Here is a 15,121-nt window from a genome sequence, read left to right as displayed (position 1 = left end):
AGCAACGTGGCAGCTACAAAGTCAGATTTTTTTCTTGCAATATTGAGTCTTATGTAAGCAGTGGCCCAAAGAATAATTTGGGTAAATGTGGAAGTTTGATCAGGTAGGTTGTTTTTGGCTTTGTAAACCTTGGCTGTAGCGGCAAGTTGGTCAACAAGTTGGTTCAACAAACTGATGTTACAACCATATAGGTTGTTTGTGCAAGTAGCTTATTACAATCCATAACTATTGTTAGGATGCAACCTCTAGTGGCCGCAGTGATTATTACAGCAGCAAAGGAAGAAGTCCGGTGGCATAGAATAAAGACCCACAAGGTCGGCGAAATGAGGTAGATGGGTTACACAGAAGAGACTGTTTGCTGTGAGAAACCAAATGTCAACATGATTTATTTTTAACGTGTGTTTATCTACATACGGTAACCTAAATTATGTATGTCTGCATTACTTAAGAAATCAAAGTAATGTACTTCTTTTAAGCCCAATCAATATATTTTCCTAAACATATGCAAGAAGTTTAAGTGTCTCAACTGAACCAAACAGTTAGCGTACACCACAGGTCCCACTGTATGCAGCAGTGATATACTGTATGTTGTTTTGGGAGTCACTGGTAAATGACCTATTCAGTTGGATGTGACTATATCTTATATCTTTAATATGTATCTGTTCGCCTCTTTAAGGACTAAGATATAACTTTACTTTACATGTCTAAACATTTTAGACAGATTTTTTTGGCCAAAGTTCTCGGTCAGAGAAGATAAAGTTTGTGTGTGCAGACGTCCAAGACTGTTTCTATCTCAATGATTACAAAATCACCTGTTCCCTGTCCACTGCAATAAAATATCAGTGCTCATCCATGTTTATTTAATTGTGTTACGTGGTCACCTACCCCAAAGTTGGAGGCTGCAAATCTGGCAGGAGCAGACACGTTGGTTGAGGCGGTGGGGTGGGCGTAGAAGGCATTGATGTTGGCCAGCAGGGTGCTCATCACTGCCGGCACCCCTGACAGCATGTACTTGGAGGACAGGCAAGAGAAATGGCTGTGGAGGGAAAAAACGAAGGGGACATAGAGGAAAAGGGAAGTAGGGATTATGGGAGGTTGGCAGGTTTCAAAGGAGGAAGATTGAGGGTTTAAAAGCAGTACGAGGTTAAATAAAAGGGCAGGATGGACATGGAGAGGGAGGCAAGGAGGATGAGACAGGTGGGGACAGAAGAAAATACGGGTTGAGACGAAGCCAGAGAGATAAATTACAGAGAAGAAGGAGGATATAGTATTAGATGTATAGATTGATTGATAGAGGAGAGGAAACGGAATACGTTTTATTTAAATACAACTTCAGTTTACTCAATGCTTCGCAGTATGATTATTATGTTATGTGATGGTGCCCCTTCGAGATGTTAAACAAACACATAGACCTTCTCTATTCCTTTAGGGTCAAATTACAACATTATTAATGTAATTAAAACTGTGTGTAAATGTGTGTGTGTGTGTGAGTGTATGTGTGTCTGCCCGTGTGTACTCATTGAGTCTCCACCTGCCTGTCAGTGATCCAATCAAATAGCCTGGAAATGTCTGAGGTGGCAGGTCATCTTTTCTCATTAGATGAGATAAACTAATTTGCATGTTGTTTATAGTTCATGACAACCCCGCCCACCGCTCATCACACACACGCACACACACATACACACACACACACACACACACACACACACACAGGCCTATAAATACTGTCCAAGCACAAACTATTTCCTGATTTGATTTACCCGCACATGCACTCAATCAGCTGACATCATGCCCCGTTGGATGAATTGAATGGGAAGTGCCTGGAAAACTTATATTCATAAATACACACACACACACACACACACACACACAGTCCTCTACACTGAACTTACGTCATGGCCTGGTATATGGACTCGATGCCGTAGCGCATGGCGAACTCGTCCACGATGTCCTGCTGCACCTCATCAAAGTAAACCTTCCACGCATCGTCTCCTTGAGCCGCTGGGATCTTCACCACGCCACCTCCCTCCACATCCGTTGAGTAGTGGAAGATGTTCTACAAAATTAAAAGGATGAGTAAACGAGAAAATATCCGCAGTGCTCCAAAAAGTAAACAACTGGTGACAACAAACAGTGAGCTGAGATGTTGTGGCTTCAAAAGTTGTTGAAAAATCATCACGATCAGACACAATTTTGAAAACTTTTGGATCATGATGAGTGTTAATATTACTTTTCTGGCCACTTCTTGCACTATCAAAAGTTTACATGATTTGCCTATACATGTGAGCAGCTTTGAACTGACAAAGGATTTGACAAAAATGAAGGACCTTCAATAACCAGATCTAAGTCTCTGATAATAAACTCTATTACATCATAAAAAAACAGGATACATTTCCTGTATTTTTATTCATTTCATTTAGTGCTAAACAGTTATTAAGCTATTGAAAGATCAATGTTTTTCTGGGGGGGGAGAGGAGCTCCTGTTGGTACTGACTTTCACCCTTTTTACTTTCAAGATCTTTTACGTGCACAAGAAACTTTATTAAACACAGAATGAGAGGAAATATAGGAAAAAGCACAATAGGTCTCCTTTAATTCAGCATTTTATTGACTTTATAAAACACATTTTCATGTCTTGTGTCAGGGCTCAGCATCAGCCTTGGTAGTGCAAGTTGCATGATGTGCAGGTGAAGAATCTCATACATAAAAGTGATGTAAAATGGCTATGTATGCCTTAGACATACAGTTGTAGATGTGACATATATATAAGTCACCATACACACTTATATCACCAGACTGCATCAAGACGATAGAAAAGTCTGAATCTAAAAATTCGGATCAAACATTTGGATTTTTCTGGAGCTGGTGGCAGCTTCCTTGTCATCTCTGTTGAGAAATGCACATGTATAGCACTGATCCGGCATCGACAAGCATGAGCATGACTGCAGTTACAGTTATTACAGTGTGTGTGAGTGTGTGTGTATGTGTGTTACCTCATGAAGGCATGTGTACTGTACGTGGTAGGGGGCCACCTTCTCCTCCCCTTCAATCTCCACACTGATCTGAAGTCGAATGGCACCAGACACTGCAGACTTGTCTGTTCTCTTTTCTGTAAAGACGCACAAACACATGCAAACACACACAGACCCACACACGCACACACATACTCACAATTAGTCTGCAATGATGCATCGCTCATGGCTGAACTTAAGTTGAACTTTGAATGTAGGATGACCACTGAAACGCTCAGTGCTCCAAAATCTGTTCTAATGGGCAAAACACACACACATACACACACACATGCACACACGGCCAATCACAGAAATGTACACACACACACGCACGCACTATGTTTCCCCTATTCAAATGGTGGTGAGTGACGACATACCCAAGTTGTACCAGACGTCCATCTCTCCGCTAAGAGTTCGGACCTCGATGATGCTCTGACCCAAGAAGTCATCAGATTCCCTCTTCAGACGCTGCTTCACTCGTGACTTGATGTCATCGTCTTCATCCCAAACCCGCAACTTGATGCGATCTGATGAGTTGTGGCACTCACTGTGGAGACAGGGGGAACAGGAGGGTTTGGGGTGTTCCCTTAATAAATGAAGAAGCAGAAGGCTGAGGTCGAAGGTTTGCTAATAAACATATGTTCAAAAAAAACTTCAAAAGTTGTGCACCTCATTATCATTATGTGTTGATGTGCAAGGACACACGAAAAAAGATGTTGGATTTATGTACTGACCAAGCAAGTGTAAATCAATAATATTCAAGCCACTCTCTAATGTCAGAATGCTTTACACATATGTTCTTTTTTTTACCTATATTGTAGGGCTGGGCGGTGTGGCATTAAGATAATATCGTAGTATCTTATTGTGTACATTATATATCTCAATATTTAAAACTGTTGTCAAAGCAAATTCATATATTTTAGGGCTGGGCAACAAAATCAAACATCATAATTCTTTGACCAAATACATTGAAATCGATACAGCAAGAATATTTCAGGGTTGACTGTTGATACATTAACAAAATGTGAACACCATGAGATAGAAGTACAACGGTCTGGTAAGTTATGGAAACTGTAACTGTTAACTGTAATGCACTAAGTAAAGTGTAAACCAGGAAATGACAACACTTATGTTGAGATAGAACAATTTCCAAAATCCTAAAATGACATATATTCTCATATCTCCGGACTGACGTTGACGAGCGGTCGCGCACCCCCCCCCCCCGACAGACGGTGCGCCGCTATACTAAGAATTTCTGGGGAGAACCCTGTCATGATAACGATATATATCGCCCAGCCCTACTATATTGTGATCATACCTAGTGGAGAGTTTTGACCCTCTATTTCCCTTATGCATATGTCTATAAAAATGTCATTATTCACAACAAGAAGCAGAAAACATTTTAAGAGCTCACAGAAACACTAATCTGTGTAACAGGTGCATTAGCATTCCCAAATATGATATACCTAATATTCCTACTGCTACAAATAATCTAATTCAGATAGTAGTAGTAAAAAAAAAGTACAAATTACAAATTGACAGACAATATCAAATTTAAGTAATTAAGTACAATTTATATACACTTTTAATTCCACTACATTTATCTGACAGCTATAGTTGCTTCAGATAAAATATCTAATATAAAAACATGAGTTTACACAAAATATTTCATAGCTAGAGACAAACAAATCCACTCAACCATCTAATATAAACTTTTTAATGCAATAATGCAATAATATATGCAATGGATGGCACAAATACAACATGCTATATAACTTATGATATGATAGTTTGAATGCATGACTTTTGATGGTACCATACATTTTTTACAGTGTGGTGGCACGGCTGGTTCATAAGACTCATGAGAGAACCAATCAGGCACCCTGATGCTAACAGGAGAATCAGTGCTGACAAGAGCTCTGACGTACAAAAATAAGCGAAAACACCTGAGTGGGTTTAACATCTGAAACCTCCTTCCTACCCATCCAAGGGGATCATCACCGTGGGTTTTGTTTTCATGCAGACCACTGAGCTCCAGCTTTGCTTTATAACCAGGCAGAGAATAACAAGCTCAACTTACAAGCTGAACTTTTCCTCCCAGACTGGGTTCAGGTTGCCGTAGATGGTCTTTGTTCGCTTCTTGGTCTTCCCAACTTGGATCGTGACATACGGGTCACTGGAGCCCGTCCTGTCCTTGGCCTGGAGACCCTGTGCACTGACGACTGATAAAACACACACAGAGACACACATAAACAGAGGGAATGACTATGAAAATTGCATAAGAACAACAAAACACCTACTCTTTAACCTCGTCTTTCTGTCTCATTCACACACACACACACCGAAACACAAGATATCACCCACACGGTTATGCAAAGCCTCGTAACACAATACTCACGACTCACAGGCAGATGTTGGGTAACAACATTTCACACCATATTACTTAAACAACTGTTGTCAAACGCTGTTCTACTGTTCTGTGCAACAAGTTGTCGAAGTTTAAGACTCCTGGCTTTCAAGGAAAAACAAGCACAGAGCAGACACAGAGTTCGATTTGAGAGTAACCACTATGCTCGGATTACCAACACCAACATGCGTATCCGTTGTATTTGCAATTTCATTATCGCCCTTTGTATTGTGCATATTGTTTCTGTGCCAGGCTGTCAAGACAACAAAGCAGCACATTCAATAAGAAGCCGTGTCTGTGACACATCAGCTCAAACAGTGTCAACACAATCGGTACAATGTGTTTGCCTTGAAGACCGTCTGTCTGGCTCCACAGTTTTCCAAGTTACAGAAAAACTGTTGAAGAGATGGAGATTAAAGGCTCATGAAACGAGTCTGGAGAGATTTCTTCGAGGTAAAAGGTCAACAGGTACCACAGAGGTTGTTTAACTGAAGGACGGTTGACGTGTGTCATGAGCTGTCTGGGCTTGCTTGGTAAACAAGGCTGTACACCACTGAAGGGTGTTGCCCTTAGAAGAACATAAGTTGACCTATTTAACCAGGAAGAATAAGAGGGAGCTTCCTCGTCTACCCCTGAATGTCCAATACCTCTGCAATTTTACACCAAAGCTGTATATGCAAGGTTTTTTAAGCGCGGATAAATCCACCAAAAATGCGTCTGACTTTTGACATTGCCGTAAGAAGACTTTGCCCTAATGTCATTCCTTGTGCATCATGTTCGTGGTCAAGACTGCGCCAGTACAACAGTAGAAAGCAGCAGATCATAGACCTCACCACACTAAATAAAGATAAGAGAGCAGCTAAGCACATTTCCTGAAATGTTGAAATATTTCTTTAAGTAATCAAACTTTTAACTCTCCAGATAGCAGTTCCACATTCAATACAAGTGCTTTCTTTATCCTAAATGTTAAATCTGTGTGCCAAACTGAGAGGACCTGATTGTGTCAGTTAACAGCAGGTCAGGGTCTGCTTTATGTGGATTGGTTAATTATGGCCAATATCGTCCCCGTCTGGTGTATCTGGTCAGTGCATATTGTGCGTTATGGATTTGCCTTTTTTGCACTTTCACATACAGGTGAAAGCCATATTCTCAAGTCCAACATCTATATCTTTCTTGATATTTGGAAAGAACACCAAGTGTTTTGATTTCCACCGCACTTCAAAGTCAACATCCCCCCAGTCCACATCATGTCCCTATAACACCTTTGCAAACGGTTTATTCAGTGTCGCTGACTGATCCATTTTTATCCGCGCTAAAGGGAATTTTGAATATTAATTGCTGGAGATATTCCCTGATGAAATCAATGAATTCTTCAAAGAACTCTCTGTGGAGCCTCTTCTGTCAGTTCACCATCAAGTTCAATCACAACTTGGGTTGAGTTTGAGTTAAAGTGAGCATTTTTTGAGGACATGATTGATTAATGTGAAATGAAAAAAAGCGAATGATTCATAGATGTGTTTGGAAGAATGTTTGTTTACTTTTCATCACTATGGTTAAGAGGGAACAGCATTGGCTAAAGCTACATGACAAATATACAAATATTATATTTGAACAATATCAGGGATTTTATCTTTGCTGTAGAGACTTTAGTTATGTGCAGCCACACTGGATGATAGACAACTTGCCTGTTATAAAAAAAGGTTTGATTGTGTAAAAATCTTTTAATTGAATATCAAAATGCCTCTAACAGTTTTCAGGATCTGTTATTATGTGATCTGACCTTGATCAGCATAAAAGTGAGTAACATCAATCACCACCTGACCATGAATGAATTTAAAGAAGAAAATCTGTCCCCATTTCTCCTCTTTAATGAAGCTATTCACTGGGGATTGGGAAGACAAGGTGTGATGGCTGCCATGGCAACACTGCTGCCACTATATGGTGTGATGTGACTGGTTGCTCCGGTAACAGCGGATGATGTTTGGCAAGGGGAGGAGAATCGGAGTAGGTGGGGAGGGGGCATGTCTATTCAAATTAGTAAAGCTTGTAGATAAACAAAGTTTCTCCACAGATCAGAACAAGACTGTTAGATAAAAAGACCAAAACATTCAATTGTGGAGTAGTTTCTTTTTTTGGGTTATTTATCTGGGGAAACCTGAATTGCTCTGGTGCAGCGACGCTCTGTTTCACATTCTCACATTTCACAGGTGTCTGTTCCGTGTTCTTCAGGATTCTTGAGGGCACACTGTTGATGAGTTTTACAATCCAGATTTCATACACCGTTGTGGGATTCGGATGCCTCACATAAGAGCTTTCCTAACCTTCTACCACTGTCACACATTTTTAAACTGTGCCTGAAAAGTGATCTGAGGTCGGCTCAAGTCAATGTCTCAACTCCTGTCCTCCCATTAAGAATTTATGAAAAGCTGTTAGCAAGAACTTGGTTAACTACCCCCGTTCCCCGACTGAGTTATGTGTGCAATTTATGCTTCTCGGTAAAGACAGCTGTTATACATAATAAAATGTTCTATCAGGTATTTAACATTACAGTATTTCCCATACATTAATAGTCAAATAAAAAAAAAATGATATGATTGAAATAATGTCATGAATGACAATTATTCTGGCCACAATAATCATGATATAATGCTCATCTTGTACCTTGCATTTTCCATTATTGAACATACAACCTGACACTAAAGAATGAATGCATCAAAGGGCTCGGTGAGAAAACGGTGAGAATGTAGCCTCGAGTTCACTCTGCAGATTGACTTCACATGCAAACATGATCCACACCGCACAAGTGTGGATAAATTTACACACAGTATCCTGTTGCTCAAAGCCTTGCGGACCCTGTTCAGATTGTGTAGGTGCATCAGTAATAATGGAGAGACTGGAGAAGAGAGCGTGATAGGAGAAAAAAGAAAAGGGCTGACAGGTTGGATGAGCTTTTCCTGTCTCTCTCACTGTACGTCATGGATTATATCATCACACAATGTTTTTTCTTTATTATTTATGTACATTAAGCCATTTATTAAACGTAAATGTCAGGGTTTCACTGAAGGTTTCTGAAAATGTAGTTTTTATGCCTATTATGTGCATCTTTCAATGGCGAGTAGAAAAAGTACTCAAGTGTTAATAGCTGGTAAACAAAGAGAGACAGAAGCGATTAAGAGTGACCTTGTTCTCAAAGCTCTTCTGAAAGACTTCTGCAGTACATTCAAGCTTTCACTGTGCAAACTAAATGTTTCCTATTGAGTGGTAAACTGTATATGTATATGTATATGTTCTTCTTTTTATAGTAAAAAAATTCACTGGACGTACTGTTGATGCTGATCTTGGCCGACCACTTGGAGGTGCCGTCCAGGACGCTCTGCTTGATGCTCTTCATGTGCTGGACGTGAATCATCTTGGTGACGCTGAACAGCTTCCGGATCTCCTCAAAGATCTCAGGCTTGTTCCTCTCGCGGATCTTCATCCTGTCTTTCATAGCCATGATGATGTGCTGCGTCCGGTCCTCTGCCCCGGTCTTGGAGCTCTTCTCTGCCGCTCCTGAATAGGACAAAGGTGGGAGAGAAAGGCTCGTACGATGAGCTCCAGAGGGTTCTACATTACTTTTAGGTTTATGATTGTTTTATTTTGCAGATTCACCAGGTTTTCTGGTGTTACCCTTCATCACATTACTTTGTATCCTGTGGCATCATTTTGCTCTGAAACTTCATGCAAAAATCAACTGGTACATTCAAATATGAGTTTTGCTTGTAGTTCATCTCTTTTGGGTTTCCATTTTTTTTGTAGTTAAAGAATGTTACTCACTCTGCAGACAGTCAGCGTTCAGCAGCTCTTGGCATTTCTCATGCACTTTGACCCCGCACTCCGCACAACGCATACCCTGCCGCGCGATGCCCCACAGCAGACCCTCGCACTCATAGCAGTAGGTGGGCGTGGTGGCCGTCCACACCTCGAAATTGTGAGGCGTGGTGCAGGAGATGGGGTAGATCAGAGCTTGGAGGGTCTTCTTGTACACATGGTTCTTCTGCGGAAGCGGGAGGAGGAGGGGTGAGACAGAGGAGAAGGCATAAGAAAAGAAGCAGAATAAGAGAAAAAAAGGGCATGCCAGAGTTTCTTAAGAAGACGTGCCAGGAAACCAGAAGTGTGAAGAAGTCAAGACAAATGACAACAAGGTGAGTGAGACAAATACAACAAAGCACAGAGAAAGTGTTGGAGGTAGACAGCAGGAGAGGTGGCACAAGAGATCGGCGGTGCAGGAAGCAAAAACCTAGAATGAGCCAACAGCAAATTAAAGAAGATGACTTAGCAACTATGTAAGCTCCGGTAGTTTTTATCCTGGACACTCTTATTTGGTGAAATAATTGTGTGCACACCATCAATGCATTACAGATGATGGAACATTTCGGGTCATGTGAAGCTAAAATAACAGTGTGTGGTTATGTATGACAGTGTTAATTTGTGTTTTTGTAATTCTTGGCTTCCTTACTGATGAACTCAATTCTGCTGTTGTCCAGTGTAGGAGGAGTGTGGGAGGAGGTGAACACATCTCCACTGGATGAGAGGACACCTTCACTGGGAGCCCAGTTTGATTTGGTAAACACAGTATTTGTATAGTGAGGTATGTGAGTCCTTATCATCAGGCGGATTCTTATTATCATTATATAATATAAATAGCAATACAGTGAATGATATCCTTCTTTTTTGGTTTTGTTGCTTTTGTCTTCACTTCCTTTAATCTCCTGTCACCTCCCCCCTTGTTTCTCTCAGTCTTGCTGTAACAAGCTTTATAGATATATCCTTTTGGAATTGTTTGTGCGTTTTATATTTATTTTTTTGTTCCTGTGCTTTTACATGATTCTATTACATCTGATTTACTTCCTTGTCACTGTAAAGATCAAACACATTTTTATAGATTGTAAGATTTCCACTATGTCTTCGACCATTATTGCCGGTGTTATTATGACTGAAAAAATATAAATGAACGAAAATGTTAGAAAACTTTCATTTCCCTCTGCAAATCCATGTTGTCCATTTTGTTTGATCGGCATTGATTCGATAAACTAAAAATACAGAACTATAACATGTTTCAATGTTCTCAGGATTTCCATTTAGTATAATCACACAGTTAAACATTTATTATTTCAAAATTGGCAGTTGCCTCATTCGCCTCTGTATCATTTTTTGCTGAGCTACTTTATCCACTTGAATAATTAATGTTTCACCTCATATACTGTAATAACCAGCATGACTCGACACAGTGAGCCCGGAAAAAGGCAGGAAACAAACAATAATAAAACAATAATATAACCTCATCCAGTCGGTGATGACTTGCTGCTCTCTTACCTCTGTTGAAACCTGACGCTGCCTAAAGCTGACTCAGCAAAATTCAGAGCGTACAGTATATTGGCTCCTCAGCAAATGGATCAACAGGAGGACAGTTGGCAAGAAAAGTGTGAAAAAGAGTGTGCATGGGTGGTTGTGTGGACGCCCATCAGCTGGAACCAAGGTGACAGCAAGTTTTCCTTAACATCACTCTGAAATGTGTGCGGTGTGTGCGGTGTGTGTGTGTTTGTGTGGCATATGTATTTGGCCACTCACAAGCTCTTCGTCTTTCAGGGAGGTCCGTGTGGCCAGTGTGTGGGCGAGTCCAGCTTTCCTGGACTGTATCATAGACTGGAAACAAGAGAGAGAGAGAAAAAAAAGCATCAGTCATAAACAGCCATAGAGAGAAGAAACAAACAAGGTAAAGGGAAAAGAAAGAGCCGAAGAAGGTTTTCGGATGAGAATGTCAGTAAATCAGTTGTCTGATGTTGGGCTCTTTCAACTTTCAAGGTCGTGGAAACTCCTCGCTATTGATGACACACTTTCTGAAAACACGCCATACACCTCGCTTCTCTTGAGGAGAGACTCTAACACGTTTGGTTTACTACATTTGTGAGGATCTACAATTAATGTAGCAATGTTTCAAGTTTTTTGGCCGCTGCTTCAGATTTGGATACTTCAATAGACTTTGAAGTATCATACACTGTTTAATACTCAACTCTGATTTGAGCCTAATTAAAGCTCATTAGAGAGATGTTGCACCAAAAGAGTAGTTTTATATGTGTGGAAATATGCTTACCTGCTCTCTTCCAGAGAGATTAATGAAAAGATTGGTGCCGCTTTCATATCAATAGATGACCCCAGAAATGTTTTATTGGGGGAGGGGGGTTTAGGGGTTTGGGCCATGCATTTCTTATTTTCAAATTTTTAAAAATATTTTTAACTTTTACTTAATACTCAATATCAGAAGCCTATTATGCATACAACACTACTTACTGAAAAGAGTATTATGCATATGCATCCCTCTCAGGAAGGAGGTGGCACTCTTGAAGAGGGCGGGCACTTTTGATGGCCAACAATTATATCAGGAGATCCTTTTGTTACTAGTATTTGTGCTAAGCTAAGCTAATTACCTGTTAGTTGCGGCCTTAAATTCAATGGACAAATATGAGAGTGGTATCAATCAACTCGCTTCACTCTCCGTCAGAAAGTGGGCAAGTGTATTTCCCAAAATGCTGAAATGTCCCTTTAAGAAACAATGGTTTTCCTTCTGCAGATTCTTTTGTATCATGCTCTGTAGTGTTTGGTAAAAGTGTCACTGTAGATGTGCTGCAGTAGGATGGTTTGGACAGGACATGGACAGTCTTCCTTCATCTCCAGCTTAAACAAAATACTGAAGATAAAATACAGTTTTCATCCTACAGTAACACTTTCAAGCTCTTCTACACCTGCAAAATGTCCTTGAAATACCCAGAGTGGCTCTGGTTACAGCATCTCACTGACACATGCTGTCAGTTATCATTAAGTCTAACTGATTACTGCCATCTGTTTGCTACAGGAGTCTGTGCAAGGTGGCGTCTGTGATAGCTAGTGTACCTGGTTTAGCTTACTTTAAGTGACATTAAAGATGGACTTGGAGTCACACACAACTCTGGAGATGTTATTCCACAATCTCTCTGCACATATTTTTTAGTTACGTGAGGACAAATAATGCAAAAGTCCTTAAGGCCTTTACAGACTGGAGGCATTTTTTTTGAGTGAGTATGGGTGTGGATCAAGATAAAGGGATGGAGTTAGGGATTTTATCTATCTTTAACACTGCAAGATGTTTTTACAACATTTTTATTAGTTTCTCAGGAAATAATGCATGGATCTTGAAGAGAACAGTCAGGCATATGTAGGTGGTTGGTTTCTATGAGTCTTATTTGACTTGCGGGCTCTGAATAAAAATGAGGATCTAGTAGACTCAAATAAGTTTTGTTTGATATCGGATAAGGCTTGAATGAATTAAAGAGTTTGGCTTAGACTGTTAGCCTTTTTTCGGTCTCATCTGCACAATTTTGTGCTCGTCTCTTCAGTCTGTTTGTCTATCTCTTTGTGATTTTTGAAAGCTGACATACTACACTAATGAAGTCAGACTGGATTGTCCCTGAGCCTTTTTATCCCTTCAAACCTCATGGGTGCTTTTGTGCTCAGACTTCTGCTGTGACCTCCAATCTGGATTCATTTCAAGTCAAAGTTTCTTTCATCAGATGAGTCAGCTTTCTCAGATCTCAGTCACAGCGGCTGAATATTTGCAGCTCTAGCCACTCTCGTTACGTCTCCCTCGAGTACTTCAAAGTAAATGCGAGACTGAAGAGAGCAAGAGACAATTTACGACATTTACTAGCATTTGTTTGTCTAGAGAGGCAGGTGTGTTATTTAGTTGTTGACTTGACTTGGATTGCTGCAAAACAGATGTGTTAATTAAGGGACCTGTGGTAAAAAGCATCTTGCCCTCTGAGGACCAATCAGCTGAGGGGAAGCTGAAAGCATTCACAAGAAGGAATTGATTTTTCTTGTGTTTGTCAAAACTTTTTGTAATACTGGGGAACAATGACAGATTTTTGTGTGAGGCTGTGCTAGTTTTCTCCAAACACACAAAAAAAGACTTCACACAGAGTAGATCAAAATCTTTTCTCATGATCAGGACCATCTGAGAGTTTGAAACAAGCCTATTAAAAAAAAAAAGCACAGCAGCTGAAATCTCTCCTCTTTTACTCACCATAGCCTTAGGGCGGACAAAGGGAGGGAGACAACATGTGCAAGGAAAGAGAACAAGAAAAAAGCAAAGGTTAGAGACAAACCAACGGCAGCTTCCACCTTGAATCCAGCAATTCCGAAAAAATCCTGTGTGTAGCCTTCAAGTTATCATTCTTGATGGATCAAATTAGCAGATTTTAACAGGTGTCACTAACATGGTGTCACTCAGACAGCCTGTTAACATGACAATTTCATTGTACATTGTGTGTATAGTGACAATAATAAATATTTTCAATGCTAAAGTAAAAGCAAACGTCATTTAAACGGACAAAAGTGAGGCTGCATCTGGTGAAAGCAGTTGCAAAGAAGAACCAAAGAAACCCCACATACATTATTTTTATTGTTATATGAACAACATAAAGATTTGAATCATGCTCAGAAAAAAAGCCATGAAAGCCATAATTTAAATAGTGGTTGATTTAGAGATATTTGTGTTTACTGTATATATCATGGAGGGCTTTATCCCTGAAGATAAAAACATGTGAAAATAGGATAATTGTTAGGATTAATATGATATGATATGCAACTTCCCAGCTCAATGTTTACATTGAAGCTCATCTAAGATTAAACAACCGGGATCAAATGTTGATCAAATGTTTAGTGATTTGGTTTTATTCTCTCTGTTAAAGTATGAGCAGCCAAAAAGAAAAAAATATCACTTTGTTTTAAACAGATCGTCACATGTCACTAGCAGCTAGAGACTTGAAACTTGAATTAAGCTGTCATCTCTGAAATTGTCATTATCAACTAATCAGGCAACCGCACTGTAAATATATTAGAAATGGTTTTATATGGAGTGTGTCTGTGGCCACAGTAGCTAGGTAATTATGTAAGTAATGCATTTCTTAATATAAAGCACCCACACCACCATCAGGAATTGGTGACTTGAAGCCATGCTGACAGGTCCATATCCATTGATTTCGCTACCGTGAATGAATGACATGGCACCTTATTGATTCAATCTAGGTTGACTCCCTGAAAATCCTCTCAGAAAGCTAACACCGGGCATCCTGATGACCCTCAATATCGTGTTTGATTGTTTTTGATTTGGTGAGTGGATTTATTTTGGGCTCAGTTAACGACACACTCACTTCTGTTATTGCTTTTACTTATTTCTTAATTTTCTTATCTTAAATACGAATACTGTTCAATTTACTAAAATAATGAGAAAAATATTTCTGAGCCTATCATAAAAGTTGAGGCTCTGTGAAGGTCAAAAATTCTTAATCAGGAGGCAGATATTGAGTGATGCATACTCACCAGTTCACTAACAAGGGGAATGGGCCTCCTCTTGCGAAGGTCTGGCATGCTGTCAATACCAAAGGGCGCGTTTCCCCTGTATAAACAGACAAACAAACACCCCAATTCACTGATCAGTATTTAAATAAGGAAAGTCCTGGTGCAAACACTGCATCAGGTAATCTTATTCTCATTCACACACACACACACATACACATCAAAAAGTGTTTACTGACCCTGGCTTGGCCCATGGGTGCTTGCTGGGGTCATTATCTTGATCTCGGCTCTGAAATAGAAAGTCAAAGGTCACAAATTTAGCCTTTTGAAG

The 15,121-nt window shown here is 40.0% G+C and overlaps 1 protein-coding gene across 1 annotated transcript in view; it reads right to left on the bottom strand.

The window, feature by feature from the left end:
* The window catches only part of LOC115581967 (protein unc-13 homolog B-like), a 171,993-nt gene that overhangs the window by 50,166 nt on the left and 106,706 nt on the right, over positions 1–15,121 (bottom strand). Inside the window, exons 11-21 of the mRNA XM_030417580.1 lie at positions 15,030–15,079; positions 14,815–14,890; positions 13,517–13,522; positions 11,029–11,103; positions 9,235–9,454; positions 8,743–8,970; positions 5,092–5,233; positions 3,389–3,558; positions 2,994–3,109; positions 1,893–2,056; positions 886–1,036 (exon numbers count right to left, since the gene is read on the bottom strand). Coding sequence (XP_030273440.1) covers positions 886–1,036; positions 1,893–2,056; positions 2,994–3,109; positions 3,389–3,558; positions 5,092–5,233; positions 8,743–8,970; positions 9,235–9,454; positions 11,029–11,103; positions 13,517–13,522; positions 14,815–14,890; positions 15,030–15,079 — 1,398 coding nt within the window. The remainder of the gene's footprint in view (positions 1–885; positions 1,037–1,892; positions 2,057–2,993; positions 3,110–3,388; positions 3,559–5,091; positions 5,234–8,742; positions 8,971–9,234; positions 9,455–11,028; positions 11,104–13,516; positions 13,523–14,814; positions 14,891–15,029; positions 15,080–15,121) is intronic.

The sequence above is a fragment of the Sparus aurata genome, chromosome 5 (genome assembly GCF_900880675.1).
Source record: "Sparus aurata chromosome 5, fSpaAur1.1, whole genome shotgun sequence".
In the NCBI taxonomy this organism is placed as follows: Eukaryota; Metazoa; Chordata; class Actinopteri; order Spariformes; family Sparidae; genus Sparus; species Sparus aurata.
Note: the sequence above shows the minus strand (reverse complement) of the source record. Positions and strands in the feature narration are given on the sequence as shown.